This window comes from Vespula pensylvanica, chromosome 14, assembly GCF_014466175.1.
Source record: "Vespula pensylvanica isolate Volc-1 chromosome 14, ASM1446617v1, whole genome shotgun sequence".
Taxonomy (NCBI): domain Eukaryota; kingdom Metazoa; phylum Arthropoda; class Insecta; order Hymenoptera; family Vespidae; genus Vespula; species Vespula pensylvanica.
In genome coordinates this window covers 4,212,817-4,232,417 of record NC_057698.1, presented here as the reverse complement: position 1 = coordinate 4,232,417, position 19,601 = coordinate 4,212,817, and the positions used below count along the sequence as shown (strand labels likewise).

The 19,601-nt window shown below is 32.2% G+C and overlaps 3 protein-coding genes across 4 annotated transcripts in view; 2 read left to right on the top strand and 1 right to left on the bottom strand.

Moving 5' to 3' along the window:
* Positions 1-3,654: 3,654 nt before the first annotated feature.
* LOC122634227 (protein lethal(2)essential for life-like) lies at positions 3,655-7,107 on the bottom strand. Its single transcript, XM_043822956.1, has 3 exons — positions 6,970-7,107; positions 4,030-4,622; positions 3,655-3,920 (listed from the first exon to the last, which is right to left on the bottom strand). The coding sequence occupies exons 2-3, from the start codon at positions 4,367-4,369 to the stop codon at positions 3,679-3,681; spliced, it is 582 nt and encodes a 193-aa protein (XP_043678891.1). The 5' UTR covers positions 4,370-4,622; positions 6,970-7,107; the 3' UTR covers positions 3,655-3,678.
* LOC122634226 (protein lethal(2)essential for life-like) lies at positions 6,631-7,779 on the top strand. Its single transcript, XM_043822955.1, has one exon. The coding sequence runs from the start codon at positions 6,954-6,956 to the stop codon at positions 7,581-7,583; it is 630 nt and encodes a 209-aa protein (XP_043678890.1). The 5' UTR covers positions 6,631-6,953; the 3' UTR covers positions 7,584-7,779.
* A 1,444-nt stretch (positions 7,780-9,223) lies between these two features.
* Positions 9,224-19,601, top strand: part of LOC122634225 (myocyte-specific enhancer factor 2) — a 57,408-nt gene continuing 47,030 nt past the window's right edge. For both annotated transcript variants that reach the window (XM_043822945.1, XM_043822948.1), the window contains exon 1: positions 9,224-9,567. The gene's annotated coding sequence lies outside the window, so the exon portion shown is untranslated. The remainder of the gene's footprint in view (positions 9,568-19,601) is intronic.

Here is a 19,601-nt window from a genome sequence, read left to right as displayed (position 1 = left end):
AATTTGTATTTCCCTTTATATTTTATAAACTAGAAACGTAAAATTCCAAAAACAGTATGTAACATATTAGTAAACATTTAGATTCGTAATATAGAAATCGTAAGTTTCTCAAGGCTAAGTGATTCCGATAGTTTTTTTTTTTATTTTATTGACATAAACAAAAATAATCAAATAATTTATTATCCTTTATATATTGTGAAATAAATGCATACCGATATCTAGCATAGATGACTATAAAATGGATACACTATCAACGAAGATATACGTATGAGAGATTGAAAAGTATAAGTTGACAACTTACTAACACTACTTACTTTAACTTACACGGAACTGATTGTTATACGCGTGAGTGAGGTATAATCGACACAAGCTTATACACCGATACGATAAACGCGTAATGAGAACAACGTTCCCTGCTTGGGTTTGTAGTTCATATTTTGTCTACACAGGCGCTTCGATTCAAACAACAGCTTTAATCTTTGTATTCTCTCTGTTCCTTGAAAATATTTTTAATATAATTTTAGACATTCAATAATTTCAACAAACTTTATATAATAAAACTATTAGAGATATTTAATGTCTAGTTGACTATATTTACGAATTCAGATATTTTTAGAGACCTAATATATTTTTTATTTCTTAGATCGCTGAAATATATGAAATCTACCCAATAGATTCAATATTACATTTTGTTAATAGAAATATTGTCAAAAAATATTAAAAACAGATTATAAAAATGAAGTTAAATAATCGATAAATTTATTTCAAATGTTTTCTGCTCTTTACAAGATACTCGCCAGTCGAATCAAAACAAGATTTGCTACAGAACGTAAATATGTATGAGTTTGGAGGTCAAATGATCCAGACGTAAACGGTGTCGATTGTAGAGCAAAATAGCAGGATAATTTACACATTTCCCCAGTTCGTCGATCGTAAATTAAAAAGGAGCTCGTTGGCAGGAATAAGGAAAAGTTTTGTTGGTTAAAAAGACGATGGAATCTTTAATAAAATTAAGAGCATTTTCTGAAAGGATATTTTTAGTGATGGTGGATATTACTTCTGAAAGGATATTTCATTGATACTGGATAGATGATTGTATATTAGAATGTGATTTTTTTATCAAAGACGAGATTAGACAAGCAGTTTCAGAAGGTTATTATGAGAAATTCAGATTCGATAGAGGGTTTTCAGAAAAGTTGTGAAATAATTTCAATAATGTTCTTCAAGAGAATTCTGGAAATCTCTCGACGGAGCAGAAGGCGAATTTTTCGCCGAAATTTCTACAAAATTGTTCAGAAGAGCATATTGTCGCGGGAAATTGTAGAATTGTGAAAGATGTTATAGAGCTGATTAATTTTCGCCGCATAAAATAAATTCCTCGAAGGATAGCACTTCATGGAGCTTTTAAGCGGAGAAATTGATTAGATAATCGAGGATATAAGAAAACAGGAGATAATAGAGGAATTACAGTACTAGTATGGAAAAAAGATTATCCAGACGATCATATAGTTCAAAGACGCAATGTAGTTATTGTGTTAAACGAGAGACGATGGAAGAATGGACAAATTCAGTAGAAAGAATAGTTATTCTAAAAGCGAAAAAAAAAGAAAAAAAAAAAAAAAAAAAGACCAGATTGGCAAGAGGACTCGTTTCAGATTTGTAAGTTTGTACGACGAAAGAAGTACCTGTTGAGTCGGAGCTTGCCTTTGAAATTTCTGGGAAAGGGAAGAGTCACAGAGAGGTGACTATCTCGTAGATAGGCGAAATAGAATATGCCGAGGATGTAGATATTCGGCTGAGAATCATGAACTGAATGTTTCATTTTTAATGCTCGAAAAGGATGAGAAAATTCCTTATGATAAGTAAAATATATTTCTAGAATATTTTCTTGGATAAAATGTTCGTTTAATGGACGTTTCGGACTAAGATACGAAATTTGGGTTGCGTCTGGATTGGGTGAGAAGAATGCGTGAAGAAAAAGAAGTATAATCCATGGATAATCCGGGGATGACAGAAGAAAAAAAGGAAGAGAGAGAACTACGCCAATTTCCTTGGGGTTTTTAAACTATAATTTTTCCTACGGGCGAAGCGAGTTTGTGTTTTGAATGAATGTTAGGTCGATTAACGGATGGGATAGGCTTTTGGTATTCTATCATTTCCTCATGCATATGATACTACAGACTACGACGAGAAAGCGCCTAGAAGGGGACTTTTTTTGAAGAAGAAGTAAGGAACGAGTTCCGTTTTGGTTCATGAAGATTTCGTGGTTGAAGGATCCTGCGAGAAAGCGGAAGAAGAGTTTTCGATGGATATCCTAGAGCTTGAGATTTTCAACACGAAAAAGTCGGAAGCAGCTCGTTTGGTGAAGATCTTAGTAAACTCGGAACGATAACTACGGAGAGGGAGGATAATGTTACGAGTTTGCCTAGAAAAATTTGGAATGAACTTGGAACTAAAAGACTCTTTTTAGAGACCAGATAATTTGACATATAACAATGAGTTATTGTCTGTCTTTAAAGGGAGCTCGTCCGGAAAAAACGTGACTCGCGAACGTTCTGAAATGATTGTACATTTTCTTATGAGAGTTTGCAAACTGTTAATTGTATATAAATTGCTTTTGTTTTGTTATTAAAGTTTATTTCTGTTCAAACGCGTGGTTGCGCGTGACAATATGCATTTTTAGCTGTTTAGATATATGTAGTTTTATTAATAAAATTTTGTTTAAAAAAAAAATATATATATATATGTATTATATATTTAACTACTATATGTATATACAGTTGAGATCTTAAATATTTGTAAAGTAGAAATATGGAAATTATGCGAATTAGTTAAGGCCATCATTGTGTATACATATATTAATTAAACTATACTATAATGTAATATATGACTATATTATACTATATAATAATTATTAAAATTATTATTGTGTATATAATGATTTTGTTTTTCGTTTATAAATAGATAAAAACTAAACTTTTATTTTAAATATACAAAATATAAATCAATATCAATATAATATTGGAAAATAATAATATTTCTTCAAATTACTTTGTTCATATAAAAACAAAACTGCACTTTTCTATTTACTTTCTAATGGTTACGAAATAATTTATATTTACAAATATTTTAGTGCACATATTTACTTTACTCTAAAATAAATGTGCAAAGAAATGAAATATCGCTAGTATACGTTTTGTGTTCTTTTACAGATAAGTTATATAAAAAGTATTTGAACAGCTGATTACATAATTCACGATTTCAAAGTAAAACATAAATTTTAAATTGAAAGATCTTCTAGTAAAAAATATATTACCTTTTCTATTACGATTGAATTCTAATAAATTGCAATCATCAATAATTTTCATCTTTCCCATTTCATGAGTCACGCAGCTTCACGATTATATGTTTACGTATATTTCGTGGTATTTCAGAGCAATTATCTTGATTTAACATAGATAATTATGTGGATAATTGGTGAATGCGAGGAGATCTTACGTAACAAGCCAATTTTGAGTGGATAACAAATTAAAAATATTCTATTAATATATACTACAATATATTATAACAGATAGACCATTATAAGATAATAAAAAATAATACAGAATACAATGAAAAGATGAACGAAAAAGAACATAGAATGAGACAAAAATGAATAGATTCTATTAATTTTTATTTTTACGAAGCAGTCTTTTTTTCTTCGTTTTCTAACGCTGGTTTTACCATATGTTCGATCTTAATAATTCGTTCTTTCTTTTGTTCAACAGCTTCTGGTTTTCTAGGTGCTGTTATCGTGAGGATACCGTCGGAAGATAACGAACTTGTTGCTTTCTCAGGATCACATTGATCAGGTACCAAATATTTTCTTATGAAGTGTCTGGAAATGACGCCATGATCGTCCTGTTGTTCTTCGTGTTTGCCTGTTAAAAAAAAAGAGATACCATAGAATATTATATAGTTCATTCATCGGTCGATCCAATTTACATTTCATCAGCAAGTTTGTTAACCATTGAATCATTCGATCCTTACCTTCAATAACGATGTAATTATCGACAATCTTGACGTTAACTTCCTCAGGTTTGAATTGTTGAACGTCCAAGGTTACGTGGAACTTATCTTTATCATTTTTAATGACAGACCAACCACTGGTATTCTCATCGCGAATACGATCAGCCCATGGTCGATAATACTTATAAAATGTTGAGCACACTGAAAATGGTGACGATCTTTTGCCTTCCAATTTGTCTAACATGGATGGTCTAAAAAATTGTTCTGGATATATTCCCATACCAAAACGTTGATCGTACAATCTATGTGGTTGTTCCAACATTTCCCACCAATGAGAAAATAATTTTGGGATTAGTGACATTCTCGATCCGATCAATGCACCTTTATTATTCTTTTCAAAACTTTTTTACGTTTTAATTTGAATTGAAATCTGATATAACACTGTGTTGATATTTTTTTTCTCTTAGAGAGTTCACTCGTTGTCAGTTGCACGTTTACTGAATCGATGGATCTCTGTGACATACTTTTATATCTGTACCGGGTGAGACGGCGTGCAAGAATAGTGCATTCGAATCCTTCATCGAAATTTCGAGATGCTTCTTTTTATGGAAATTCTAGAACACATCAAAAATCTTCTGTTTTCTTTTTTCTATCTTATTTGTTCATACAAATTTGTAATGATTTTTGTCACGTAATTTTGTAAAATATTTTGCATGAAATTTTACAGATTTTTTGAATGCATTTTTTGAAATTTTAATACTCTTATTATATTAAAAAACAAATGCAACTGATCGCAAAATTAACGTTACTTTCTTACGTGTCATTATATTAATAACAACGTGTTTCAAATTTTAAATAGAATGCCAAGTCAACAAATGTCTAAGTGCATCGTCCGTGGTTATTCTCAGAGATTTACACAGCGATATATCTGCATAAATATCTACATACGTTTTTCAATGAATTCATCACTTTATTCGTTCTATTTCAAGACAATTTTTTTTGTTTAAACAATTTTACAATTCACTTGATTCATTGTTAGGGTATGAGATATAATAAAAAAGATGATGCAATTTCTAGGCAAAAATAAAAAATCTAAATTAAAAAAAAAATAATATTTCTTATGAAAACATTCTAATATTCTCGTTTTTGATTAAATAAGCACACTAATATAGGCAACGTTTGTTATCAATTTATTATCGACGTATTAGAAATGAATGAAAAATGATGCAACTTATTTCTAAAATTAACTTAAAAAAATATGATTTCTGTACAAATGTTCTTACGAATTTTACAAATCTTTTTCTTTTATTTATTTTGAAGATATAAAATATAATAAGAAAGAAAAAAAAATGATCCAAAATTCTCACGGAAACGATAGGCTATTTTGAATGAATACATAATGGTTTCCATTCTTTTTGTTTATATAAGCAAGCGTATAGAAATCCTTTGAAAATCGATCGTAGGCGGTAACTAGACGGAAACGTTTGTGATACGTTTTGCAAGGTGCAATTTTCAGTGCGCCGACGCATGCATCGTTGTGTTATGTCTCAAAGCTCGAGTACATTGACCGTTATCTCTTCTCTCTCTCTCTCTCTCTCTTTCTTGATTACTTTCAATCTCTCTCGATCTCTCTCGATCTTTTTCTGTAATACAAGATTCATTTCTTCAACAAAATTTACGTATATCCAACATTTCCCATGACTAATACGAATTATTCTACATGCATGTATGACCTTGTCCTTAAGAAATAAAACATTTTCGCAGTTTCTACAGAATTTTTGTCTACATTTAAAGAATACTTTTTTGTATTTATTGTTGAAATGTAATAACTCTATTGTTTTCTTTTTTTAAAGAAAATAGTCTTACGTAATATATATATATATATATTTATATATATATATATATATATGGTTTTGTATTAAATAAATAATTTAATATTTTATGTTATAATAAGTTCTTAGAATTTTGTTTATATTTTCAAAAATGATAATAATATCCTTGACTTTTATAAAATTCGAGCAACTCCTATTACACGTAATATTGTAAATACATGACTCTTCTTTTTAAAAATGGCATAAATTTCGTCATCCTAAGTGTGAGTCAACGTTACTGTAATATAAAAGAAGTTTAAACAGATGCATAAATACGTATGCACAGCACGACTTATTTCTTTGTTTATCTCTCAGTTAAACTACGAAATTGCGCGTGTGCGTGTGTATATATATGTATCATATTAATTTTAATTACAGTCCAGTAGAAAATATTTAGATCATTGAGTCTTTGCACGGCCAATAAAAATTATCACGACTTTTCAATTTTGAAGAAAGTTTTTCGAAATTAACATATAAACAAATTTTCAATGTAACAAATTAAAAGATCTTCGAAAATTTTCCAGTCTTTATATTTTAAATACTATATTTGTCCTTCTTTTAAACGACATACGATAAACATACCTTCATTATCAACTTAAAACTTGCAAATTTTTTATACTTGACACATTTAACGCGTGCAATTATAAGCTAACGATGCATAGAACAAAAAACAAAAGGAACGATCGAAGAGTTGAAAATAGAAATTACAATAGAAGAATAAATAAAAGCAAAGACACACGCAACGTTAATTGATATTTTAATTTCTTGAAATATCGCCCTTGATAAAAATGAGCACATACAAAATCGAGTTTTCAAATTCCTTACGTGGCGTTTTAGTATTTCTCGAAATATCCAGAACTTCTTATCCCCTCTACCGATAAAAGCAAGCTGTACATAAATACCGGCGTGCGTGGAACTGCTATTCAGTCGAAGCAAACATACGAAAGAAGTGCAAAGAAAAGCGTGCATTTTTTTTATATCGAGCGGGTGAGAGTTTACGAGATAAACGAAGTAATCATTATTTTTGAAGGGGAGTAAATTGTATAAAGAGAAGAAGAAAAAGAAGAAATAATTATGACGCCTTTATTACCATTGTTATTCTCTGCTTGGTGGGCAGATTTAGATCGGCCTCATAGATTGATGGATCAGAATTTTGGATTAGGCTTGTATCCTGAACAGCTTCGAATAATGGACAGTTTTTATCCATTATCTCTTCCTAACAGTGCTGTTTCAGATCTGTATTACCGACCGTGGGCTGATCTCTTCAAATTAGATGACCGTGGCACCTCGACCATTACTGCTGATAAGCATATCTTCAAGGTCATGTTAGATGTACATCAATTCAAGCCCGAAGAGATCAATGTAAAGATCGTTAATAGATACATCGTTGTCGAGGGTAAACACGAAGAGAAGAGGGACGAACATGGTTTCATTTCGAGACAATTCGTTCGTAGATATTTGCTTCCGAATCAAGCAGATGCCGATAAAGTTTCCTCAAATATATCGACAGATGGAATATTAACCATCATGACACCTTTGAAGGAGAGTCTGGAAAAACCAAATGAGAAAAAGATTAAAATCGAACTTACTGGTAAACCGGCAGTAACGCGTAAAGACGATGAAAAGGAAGTTACAGAGAATAATCGTGAAGAAACTACAACCCAAAAAGGTATTATCCAAACAACCACCACTCCGGAGAAATAAGAATTTCCAATAGCTTTGTTAAATTTTGTGTCATTCCTCTTGAAAAGCTAAGACTGATATACTTTCATGTCTCTTACCTATTCGTATCTCTTGTCAATTGTAATTATTTTTAATATTATCGTTCAATGTTATACAAGCATTGTAAGTTTTATATAGATAATATTAATAAAACAAGATAATTTACAAACTTAAAAAATAGTCTTTACTATACTATGTAAAAGAGTTAAAACTTTTATTCTTTTGCTTAAGATTTTTATTTTAATTTAATTAAAATAGTTAAGTTTCTTAACGGTAAAAATTTATCTTGGAACAAATAGTATCAAAAGGATTTCAAAAAATAATAACGTTACTATAATTTTATTAATATTTGAATATTATATAATTCTTTTTCCGTTGTCTATTCTTATCATGACTCGATAGACTGGTAATATATTCGATTTTATTTTAGAAAAGAGATTATTGCGGTGAAATAAAATAAATGTAATATTCTGTAAAAGTTATTGCACGGATAGATAAAGATATTCATTACAAACAAACAATGAGTCATTTTATAGATACTCACACTATATAGATCTACCATATAGATTTACTTGCAACTATGTACGACTCTACCTGTATTTATGTATATAAAAATCGTATCTAATTCTTATATATTTTTACATAATAACAATATAACTTTACCTTCTAAATTTATTTGGTATATAAGTTCTATATAATTTCCTCATTTTGCAGGTTTAATATAATTTTTATTCAATGTTACAAATTCAAACCTAAAATAATGACAGTTTCACGGTTATAAACTACGCCATATTACTTTAACAGCATAAAAGATTGGACAGAAATATCGAACCAATAGAATTCGTGCATTCATTATTACAATATTAATGGCTATTATTCATTAATCTTTCTTATTGCACTCTATTAAATAATAAAAAAATAACACATTTAGCATTAAACGAGACAATAAAAAATTAAATATATACAACAATGGAATAATTATATGATAATAACGTGTTTACAAACTTTTCGCGATTATTCATACGTAAACCAACCAATCAACGTTCGCATAACAATATGGCGAGAAATAACGAAAAAAGATCAGTCAGTCTTCCGGCACGCTCCGCGTAAACAACTTTGTATCGGATCACGAAGGACATTAAAATCGAAAGAGGACGGACATATATACATTCATATATTGCTCATTAAGTGATCGAACGTCGAAATGAAAAGTTACCGTTTAAATACTGCCAGAGAATTTTGGATTAAGCGATTGTCCAACCTGTGACTCAATGTCATGCTTCAAGGTAAACTATCGATGACGTCAGTGTACGTCACTTAACAAGTGGGAGTGGATGGATAGATGTCGGCAGTCTTGGTCGGTTTCGCGAATCGCAGTTGGAATCTGTAGAAGACCAAACCGCTTCGACGCGATAATGTTACGCGTTTCTTAGCGATGTAGGCGCGCACATCGGTGGAAGGAAAATCAAAGAGTGCGAGAGAGAGAGAGAGAGAGAGAGAACGAACGAGTGAATAAGCGAGAGCGAAAGAGAGAGAGAGAGAGAGAGAGAGAGAGAGAGCGAGCGAACGAATGAGAGCGAGAGAGAGAGATTGAGAGCAGAAAGTGGAGGAAAAGAAGAAGAAGAAGAAGAAGAAGAAGAAGAAGAAGAAGACGACGACGACGAAGACGACGAAGAAGAAGAAGAAGAAGAAAAATAAAAATAAGAAAAGAAAGACAACGACGAAAAAGAAGAAAAAGTGGCGTCGACTCGTTGCACGTGTTTTCGCGGTTCGATGGAAAATCACCGATATCGTTTTGCGCATGCCCGAGAGCCGATGACGTCACGAAAATTGTGGTTTTGATCAAACTCGCTCTCGGTCCTTTTTTTTTCCCCGTACGACACAATAATGTTGCTGCGCGAAGTCAAATAATTAGCGGTGTGAAGGGGGAATCGTCCGGAAGCCGAGGACCCGCCGGTGACAAACTGTGAGTAACGTCGTTTCCTCCTCGCCTGTTTACCCTTTTCAAAAAGTCATTCGTCAGGAGTTATACAGTCTGTTAGGGGGGACATGGCCTTCACGCACGTATACACATGCACGTTGCTACCGTGCGATTTTCGGTTGAGACAGGGAGAAAAAGAAAAGTGAAAGAGAGGGAGTAAGAACGTTGGGTGGATCTGGCTCTGTTGTGTGTGTATATGTGTGATAGCGAGTGAGAGAGAAAAAGAAAGAGAGAAAGAGGGTGAGAGAGAGAGAGAGAGAGAGAGAGAGAGAGAGAGAGAGAGAGAGAGAGAGAGATTAGCTCGTCGCGATGCATCTTGGCCGAGCACTTAACACCGTCCCTCGTATGTGAGCTTACGCTTAACGAAGGTCGAATGAGTTGAGCAAAGACGTGTGTGCCTTCTGTGTACTGTGTGTTCGTCGAACGAGATATATTGATCTCGTGAATTTCGAATTACAAACCAACAGAGAATCGCCTGTTTCGTGGGTTCGAATGATAGGCTTGTCTTAATGTTACATTTCAAGATCCTTTAAATCTTTCACTTTCCTTTATGGTTTATATGTCCTTACCTATTTCAGGTTCATGAATTAGTATAAGGTGCCGGTGTTAAGGTGATACCTCTACTCGTATAACTTTAAGACGTATAGAGAATATGAGACGGTTCGTGATAAAAGACTCTATGGGATATACTTGAAAGTTATCGTATAACATTAGATTTATTTATTTACAGTTTACGTACATAGGTTGCTTTGGAACATCGCTTCAATGTAATTGCTTTCTTAAATAATTCTTATAGCTTTATGATGCATGCAATAACTGAACTTGTATCTTGTATCCGAAGGATCTAATTTGAGAAATGCTATCTTTTATTCGTACATGCTAGAAAACTATTTACTAACATATCTGGATATATTATTTATGATGCGACGTATAAACCATATAAATCTAATACATTTTAATGTACTAGTACAACTTTTATATTTGATTTCTTTATAAAATCTAATGCAACGAAATTCAAAGTAGTGTCTACAGCACTATTTAATTTAATTTATCTTCTATGTATTAAAAGTACATGCGTAGACCAATGAATACGCATGATTACGTATTCTTCTTCCAATAGATTTCTTATAGATTTCTTATTACAGAAACATGTGTCATCTTATCGAATAGAATGCATCAATGTTCTCTAAGTTCTTAATATTCATACTAATTGCGGAAAAACACTGAAGTTCTTTTAATCATAAAGAGAAGTAAAGAGAAAACAAAAACAAATAATATGCAATATCGAGCACGTTCCATAAGATACTGCCATCTATCGGTGGAGTTTTGTAGGCATAAAGCTGCACCGGTATTGCAGAAAGATTTCCTTCGTTATAAATATTTCGAAATGTGCGATTTACGCAGTAAATTTCAACGATTGCATGCGTACAAAATTATCGAAACAATAGATAGAACATTAGACAGGAGTGATACGTACGAAGAAAAGAAGATAATTGCGAAGAAACTTGCAGGTAAATTTTACCTTTTGTTTCTTTTTTTCTTTCTTTCTGTTTTTTTTTTTTCTTTTTCATTTTTGTTCTTTTTTTTTTTATAACGTTTAAACGATAATGAAAATTGTAGTAAATACGTTCGTGGCACTTCGTTACTTTATTTTTCTACGAAACGATCGTAATCATCGATCTATCTTCATTTCCTTTTTTTCTTTCTTTCTTTTTATTTCTTCACATATAACACCTATACAGACATATACATAGATACATATATATATATATACCTTTATAATCTTATCAAGTTAAGCGAGATGAGAGATTTCTGTGAAGCTTAAGATCGAATGACATCCGGTCGTAGACGAAGATCGATCGAAAAATATTTTTCCATGGACCCTCCACGTTTACATTTTCCGGTTATGGAAAGTCGTACTTTAGAAATACAAATACACGCGTGTATATTCTTATGTATGTATTTGTACACGCACATGCGTAGGTTTATACACGCGTAAGTTATGTGCACGCTTGGGGACTCTTAAGCCTCTTATGTTCGCTCGTTTGGGCAATCTTATCGAAGATGGTCGTTTTTATCGTAAAAAAAAAAAAAAAAAAAAAAACGTAAATAAATAAATAAATAAATAAGAAGAAATAAAGGAGAAAGAAAAAATCTAAATCTATATGATGTGCATTAACAACAATAATAATAATAACAACAACAACAATAATGATAATGATAATAATAATAATAACAATAATAATAACGATAATGATAATGATAATAATAATACTTATCTCGCGCAATGCCGTGACCTCATAGCACAATGCACAGGTACAATATGGCTCCTCGAACATATGTAAATTTCTAATATGTATGACCTAACGTTGACTCCTTTCATTCATAGAAATGCGTGACACGGTGAGAATGGTCTACTAGATCATTCGATGACATAAATCTTTATGAGAGAGAGAGAGAGAGAGAGAGAGAGAGAGAGAGAGAAAGAAAGGGAAAGAGAAAGAGAGACAGAAACGACTTTATCGGAATTCTCATTGAAGATTATTATTGTTTTCGAGGAAAGGAAGTTTTATGTATCGCCAATTGCGATAAATTACTTTTCTGTTTCTCACGGTGGATAAAATCGTGAGATATCTGCCTGTTATGTAATTTTTCTTTCTTTTCTTTTTCTTTTGTTTTATTTTGTTTCTCTATTTTTTGTTTATTTATTTATTTATTTTTTTTAATTCGTTAAATATATTCAGGATTTTATATTCCTCCCCTTTTTTTTTTTTTTGTTTTATTTTATCTTTTGCGTTTGATGTCTCACGAAAGGAAAAGAATCCAGAACGAAATCATATAGAAATGGTTTGATATTTTTCTTCTTTCTTTTTTTTTCTTTCTCTCTCTCTCTCTCTATTTTTTTCTTTCTCTTTTTTCTTCTTCACGTTCGTCGACAATACAAAACTAAGTTTGCCTTCATTTTATTCATGGCATGCGGAACATTCGTAACGCAACAATACGCTTTATACGAGATGAAAGGCAAATGAATATCCAATAGAAACGCATAAGTTCCTCTTGGCTCCCATGTAACGTATGTATCCACTTACATATACTTTCCGTTTTCTCTACGTCAAACAAGTTGTCAATTTTATAACATTGAAAAATTATCTGGGATCATTTGCCCCTGTAGTGTATATGGTACGTATTCTTTTTTTTTTTTGTGGGAGGGATGAGGGAAATGTATTTAAACGGATCCATTTTTAATATCTTTAAAATACCATAATTAATCTGTAAAAGCGACGGATCGAATTTTAGATAGTTTGGAAGAAAAAAGAATAGAGTAAAAAGAGAAAACGAAGGAGAGAGAGAGAGAGAGAGAGAGAGAGAGAGAGAGAGAATTATTGAGTCTAACGAACTCATTTTCGATTTCGGGAGATTCTCGCGTATATTAAATAATAACTAAATTAAAATCTTTTTTTTTCCTTTTTCCTTTTTTCCCAGAAGCTCGACGTTATCTATGAAACATAGATAGATAATGCTAACAATTGCTTCACGGACCTTTAAATATTAGTTTCGAAAAGCTATCGCGTTAATGATTGAGATGAATAAGTATATGTACATATATGAGATTAACTCGTTTTTGTTGGTTGACATTTTTGAAAGACTTCTCATGTGCCATATAGACTCTCCCTCCCCCCTCTTTCTCTCTTTCGTTTCTCGATGTGCATATTTTCGATCGTAAAGTCCGAAAAAAGGTTCGACTTCATAAAAATTCTACGAAGGAACTGCAACGTCGCGGTCTCGACATCGATCCATCTGAGAGCTTTAGTTAGAGAGAAAGAGAAAGACTAAGAGTGAAATAGAGAGAGGGATATAGAGAGATAGATGTGGATAGATAGAGGTAACGAAAGGAGTGAGTGAGAGAAAGAGAAAGAGAATGGTTTCATCGATAATCTTCTCAGGAATACACACTGGAAGTGCTGACGTCATACGTTTTGGAAACGTTATGCAAGCCACAACTAATGCGAAGACAAATTTCATACGACTCCCTCAGATCATTTCTTTCTTACATCTACACGCATACACGTATTCATTCACGTACATATACGTTTGATCTTATCGTACGAATAAATCGCGTTACGATAATTCCTTTCTCGTTTCTCGCTTGTTTAAGATAATTATGATAAAGTCGAAAATGTCATGAATTGTTTGTCAGAATTTATGCATCGTCTTGTACCCGAAAATTTAGGAATAAAGAAAGAAAAGTAGGATAATAAGGAATAAAGAGAGAGAATGTGTGTGTGTGTGTGTGTATGAAAGGGAAAATCGTACAAAACGCTCCGCGGTGTTACGTATTACGCAGGTACATTTAAAAAAATAGCCCCTTTTCGTGCTAATGCATCCGTAAAAAGGGAGCAGCGGTCGCTTGGAGTTTCGCACGTGAAACACGCCCATCTCCGAGGCTCGTTTCACGCTTGAAACCAACGCTGATGAGAACTGACGAATGACACGCGAAAGAGAATTTCAATTATCATTTCAGGTGGCGAATTTCTTTCAACGACGTATACTTTGCAACTTTCTTGAAAAGTGGAACTTTTAAACTTTGATATATATATGTTCTTTACTTTATTGTTGTTGTTGTTCTTATTATTATTATTATTATTATTATTATTATTATTATTATTATTATTATTATTATTATTTCTTTTTTTCCTTTATTTTCATTTTTTCTTTGTAATTTATGTTTTATCAAAAAGTTCTAGAACAAATGATCGAAGTTCATCGAGATTAATTTATTAGTGTTGCCGTTTGATATAATCGATATAAAAATAGATAAAAATCTCTTACGATACGCGAACAATTTCTTCTTCTTCTTCTTCAATCTCAAAAAGATAAATCGTGATAACGGGTAAGTTGTATCGCGAATCGAGGATAAGTTATAGATTTTTTTTCCCTTTCTTTTTCTTTGTTTCTTTTCTTTTATTTATTTCTTTTTTTTTTTTTTTTTTTTTTTTTTTTTTAAAGAATAAGTGCAAAAATTAAGACAAGACGAACTTTCTCTTGCAATCAGAATGGAGATATAAATTTGTCGAGACGAAGAGAAGATAAGTATTTTCGATTAGCACGTTTCTCAAAATAATTTTCTTTTCTTTTATTTATCTAATATTCGTTATCAAAAGAAAAGTCAAACATATATATATATATATATATATATATATATATATATATGTATATGTATCTTTTTATTTGTGTTATATTTATGTTTTCTTTCTTTTATTTTTCCTTGACCAAAATAAAAATACGCGCAAATAAGAACTTAACGAGTTCATATCGATCGACAAGAAAAAAATAAATGACCACATAGAATTTTTGTGTTTAAAACGAGATCGAGAGACAAAGATAAAAAAAATTCAAGTTGGCGAAGGTTTTTTTTCCCTTTTTTGTTTTCGAACAATCACCGCGCGAGTTTGGCTTCGTTTAAAAATCCAAAATCGATCATTGATTTCTAGCTGGTAAGAATTAAATTGAAAAAAAAATGCATATAACCAAGGACAAAGGATCAAAAATTTACATGTTTCATATCTTCTTTGTGAGATAAGCAAGCAGTTTTATATTCGTTACGATTTACTCGAAAGGTGCAACATTTAAACGTCTCTCGTTCAAGCGAACACAATATTTTTATATGGGTCGGAGTATTGACCAATTTGGCTAGGAGAGTAGGTACTTTGAAATTCTGACGCTCGGTTTAATAATTGAACGTTAGCAAAGTATTTTTGGTACACGGATCGAGATAGATTCCTAATAAGAGAAATGCAAATGCATTAGGATAGTATCTGGAGTAGCGTTGTGAAAGCGATCGAGATCGGGAAATGGTATTAGAAACTATTTTTTTTTTTTTTCCTTTTTTTTACAACTTTACTAATTCGAACAATTTTTATGAGTAAGATATATATATATCTTTTCATTTATTCATAAGACATGATGCGTTGCAAGAGAAATCATATAAATAAAAATACATTCTGATAGTTTGAAAGACGAAGGTGCCATTAGATCGATGATACATCGATCGTTATCTTTTTCTCTCTATTTCTTTCTCTTTCTCTTTCTCTGTTTCTCTCTTTATTTATCTCTCTCTCTCTCTTTCTCTTTATCTATCTGTCTCTCTCAGAGTGAAATCAGATCTCGCGAAAAAGGTCAGGTTTCAGCGTGGACCTCGTCGACCTTTCGACCTCTTTTCACCCCCAAAAACTATTTAACGATACTAACTCATCTTTTTGAAGATTCAACTGTTTTGAAAAAAAGGGATACATGCATAGATCAATGTAAATGTTAAAGAATAGTAAAAGGATGGAAAGAAAATAAAAGCTGGAGATGTTGATGGAAAAAAAGGAAAGAAAGAAAAAGAAAAAAAGATCCCTTTGTTTTTTCTTTTTAGGATCTTCTTTCTTCCCTCGTTAGACCTATCCTTCTCTCTCTCTCTCTCTCTCTCTCTCTCTCTCTCTGTCTTTTTTTCTTTCTATCTTTTTCTTTGGAGATAGAAGCATATCAGGTCGCCGTTGACGTAAGCCCTTCCACCTGGTCCGTGCAAATCCGATCAGTTTTTCATCCCTCTTTCACGTGTAAAACGCACGTGGGTATCGCCATCGCCATCACCATGAAGCGTATGTACGTCGTTCGCATCGCTTGTCTTGTAAAAGCGTTCGACGTAGGTGGTTCTCTCTCTCTCTCTTTCTCTCTCGATGATGAGAAAAAGAGAGAACTTTGATACTACAATATGCATGGAATCGTCTCGACCCTCTCCCTTTTTTGTTCTTCTCCAATAACCCTATTCTTTTAGAAACTCTTATACATTCTCTCCCTCATTTATTATCCGATTCTTTGACACTCGAATAAATCATCATTTTGTGAGATATTCAATACACAATTCACAACGTATACGCATATAAAAACAGTGCGCGTCCCCCTCCCCACAGAGAGAGAGAGAGAGAGAGAGAGAGAGAGAGAGAGAGAGAGAGGCGGACACAAACATTTTTGTCTTTTTATTTTCTTTTATTTTACATGCGATCCTATTTAATCGGTATTTTGAGTCACGTTGTTAGATAATAAATCGTACATTTATTTCGGAAACAAACATCTTTTTTTTTCTTTTTTTTCAAGCCATTAAAGATCTTTTACGTAGTTCTATGATCTTTGATGAATTTCTTCTTGGAATGTAGTCATGAGTAATCTTTTACTCTCTCGCTGAATACAGTTTTGCGTGACCAATTTTTCATAACATGTTTCTCAATTTATTATTTCAATGTATCGCAATAATGTTGGTAATAGCAGTAGTAGTATTAGTAGTAATATAGTATGGGATATCTTTGTAGAAAAGGAATGACGTGGAAGAGCCTAGAAAATTCTTCGACATTCCCGAGCAACTTTGCTAAGAAATTTCTTCTGCTTTCACCGATCCTTTTCCGTGATTTTCTTTTTCTTTTCCTCTTCGGAGAATGCAACAGTTTTATCTATGCACCGGTACGACATTGTGAATGTGTATTTCCATCGAAACATGGTAGCAAATGATTAAAGAGAAAATCATTGCCATAAGAAATATCGATCTTGTAGAAGATCTATGAAAAAGTCATTCGAATTTCATGTTTCTGAAATGATACTCATTTTAAAATGTTCCTATTGAATTATTATTTTGAGAGATTATCAAAAATTATTGACTTACTAGATATTATAGATGATATATATAAGTTGTATTATATAACTGATACTTAACATACATTATAGACATTTTCGAGATCTTTAAATTGTTAATCAGAAATTATTGATTTCAATATTTTAGATACTAAATACGTATCTACCTATATATGGATTATATGATATAACTTAATTTAACAAATACGATAGACATTTTAAATAATACATAAGATCTAAGAGATCCACACACATACACACACGCATAAAACTAATATGTACATAATTTCAAACTTATATAAAGTTATGGAGATTTAATGAAGGTTTAATAATATCTACACAAAGATTCATCGAATTTCTTTATTTTGACAACATTTATAAAACCATCCCATTTAGTATAAAAGGTGATAAAAACGACGAAGCAGAGAGAGAAAACGAGAGAGAGAGAGAGAGAGAGAGAGAGCGATAGAAAAGGGGTGAGAATATATGAGTGTAGTAAAATCTCGAGGCCTCGCACGTGGCCGATAGGACCACGTGGGCCTTTCGCCTGCGTCACAGACCGAACCGACACCCTATCGCGTATTGATTGAGGATGGCCATGGTCGTTTCCATGACGACGTTTCTTTTACCTGCACGCCGAGCGCATGCATGATACACCTTTCCTACCATGTACGACATATACACCAAGCCGTCTACGTAGCTATCAAGAACGAGTCATAGTTATATAGCTTTAGTGTTAGGTGCGTTCTATGTACCTGTTAAGCCAACCTGCTCCCTTCCGTTCTCTCTCTCTCTCTCTCTCTCTCTCTGTCTCTTTTTCTTTTTTTCTTTGATCTCTATTTCTGTTTCTTTTTGTCAGACGTACATTTACTATTAGGAAACGTACTTTTAATCAAATGTTCACAAGGTTGATTTTAGAATTTCTAAAGGTTCTCAAAGGGTAGAATATAGTTAATTATTATTTTCTTTTTTGTTTCTTTTTTTTTCTTTTTTTTTTTTTTTTTGTAAATTATATTTATAATTTGGTTTAATGAAATCATATAACGTCAAAAAAACGCGACTAATCGTTGATTTTTAGTCGAGTATTTTATCCGTACGAATTTAGATATTCTCTCTATTAAGAATTAATAAACCAAGTTTTTTAATTTTACACAATCTTTTGCTCTTTTATAATCCATTGCACGACGCTGATCTCTCGCCGTATAAAATCGTGCAATATTCCGGTCTCCACCATTTTGTATTTATTATTTTTTATATATGTATTTTTTTTTTTTTTTTTTTTTTAATAAAAAAAAAATAAAAAAATTCGACGACAGACTGAGAGAGATAGTTGCCGATTATTAGGTTATCTTTGTCCGCCTTGTGTATCTCAGTCGTACATTGGCGTAGCAGTGGTTAAATGATGGGATAAATTCGACGAAGTTGAAAGTTTTCGTGTCACGTCGTTAAGCTTTTAACGAGTTTATCCAAATCTTATTTGAATTTTATTCGGTAGAAATCGCGTAAAGTGAAATGCGATCAAAGAGAGAGAAGGAAAGAGAGAGAGAGAGAGAGAGAGAGAGAGAGAGAGAGAGAGAGAGAGAGAGAGAGAGAGAGAGAGAGAGAGAGAATAATTAGCAAGGAAAATATTTAAATCCATTTTCACTCGTAAGTCGATCCCGTTGATCTTAAATAAAATTCAGAAAATCTAGGTGATATTTTGGTGTCGTCATTACGGAGATGACAGACACCACGATCTCTCATTAGCATTACGATGTTACTCAGCTAACTTCGAGAATGGAAGAGTTAAGCTCTTAAGTGATTACGCCTCTGATTTGGTTCGACCCACACACGAAATATCGCCTACTCATGTGAACACACATACAATGCACACATACTTCCATATGTATACACACGTATCTATAGAGCTTTGCGCTTTACACTTTTCAAACAAGAATTTGTTGGCCACCGTGTACGAAATTTCGTGTTCGAGAGATCGATCGCTTCATACTTTGAACAAATTTTCCTCTATCCTCCGTTATATACGCGTGTATAATAATATTATTTTATAATGATTTATAAAATTAAATCTTAACGTTTTATTTGCTTTTTCTTTTTTCTTTTTCTTTTCTTTTTTTTATTATGAAAGAAAAAAGAAAAAAGAAAAAAGAAACAAATATTCAAAAAATATGAAGGAAAACTGAGATGAAGAGTATTAATTTTTTTCTTTTTTTTTCTTTTTTTTTTTGCAATGATTTGTCACTCGTTGAGAAAGTATGCGAAGACTTGAAAGAATGTGACGAGAAAAAAGTTGAGATGAACGGAAGAGAGAGAGAGAGAGAGAGAGAGAGAGAGAGAGAGAGAGAGAGAGA

Excerpts from the sequence above, each read along its gene's own strand:
- LOC122634227 (XM_043822956.1), bottom strand. The coding sequence starts at position 4,369 with ATGTCACTAATCCCAAAATTATTTTCTCATTGGTGGGAAATGTTGGAA. Across the intron at positions 3,921-4,029 it reads TAATTACATCGTTATTGAAG|GCAAACACGAAGAACAACAG; the intron begins GTAAGGATCGAA and ends TTTTTTTAACAG.
- LOC122634226 (XM_043822955.1), top strand. The coding sequence starts at position 6,954 with ATGACGCCTTTATTACCATTGTTATTCTCTGCTTGGTGGGCAGATTTA.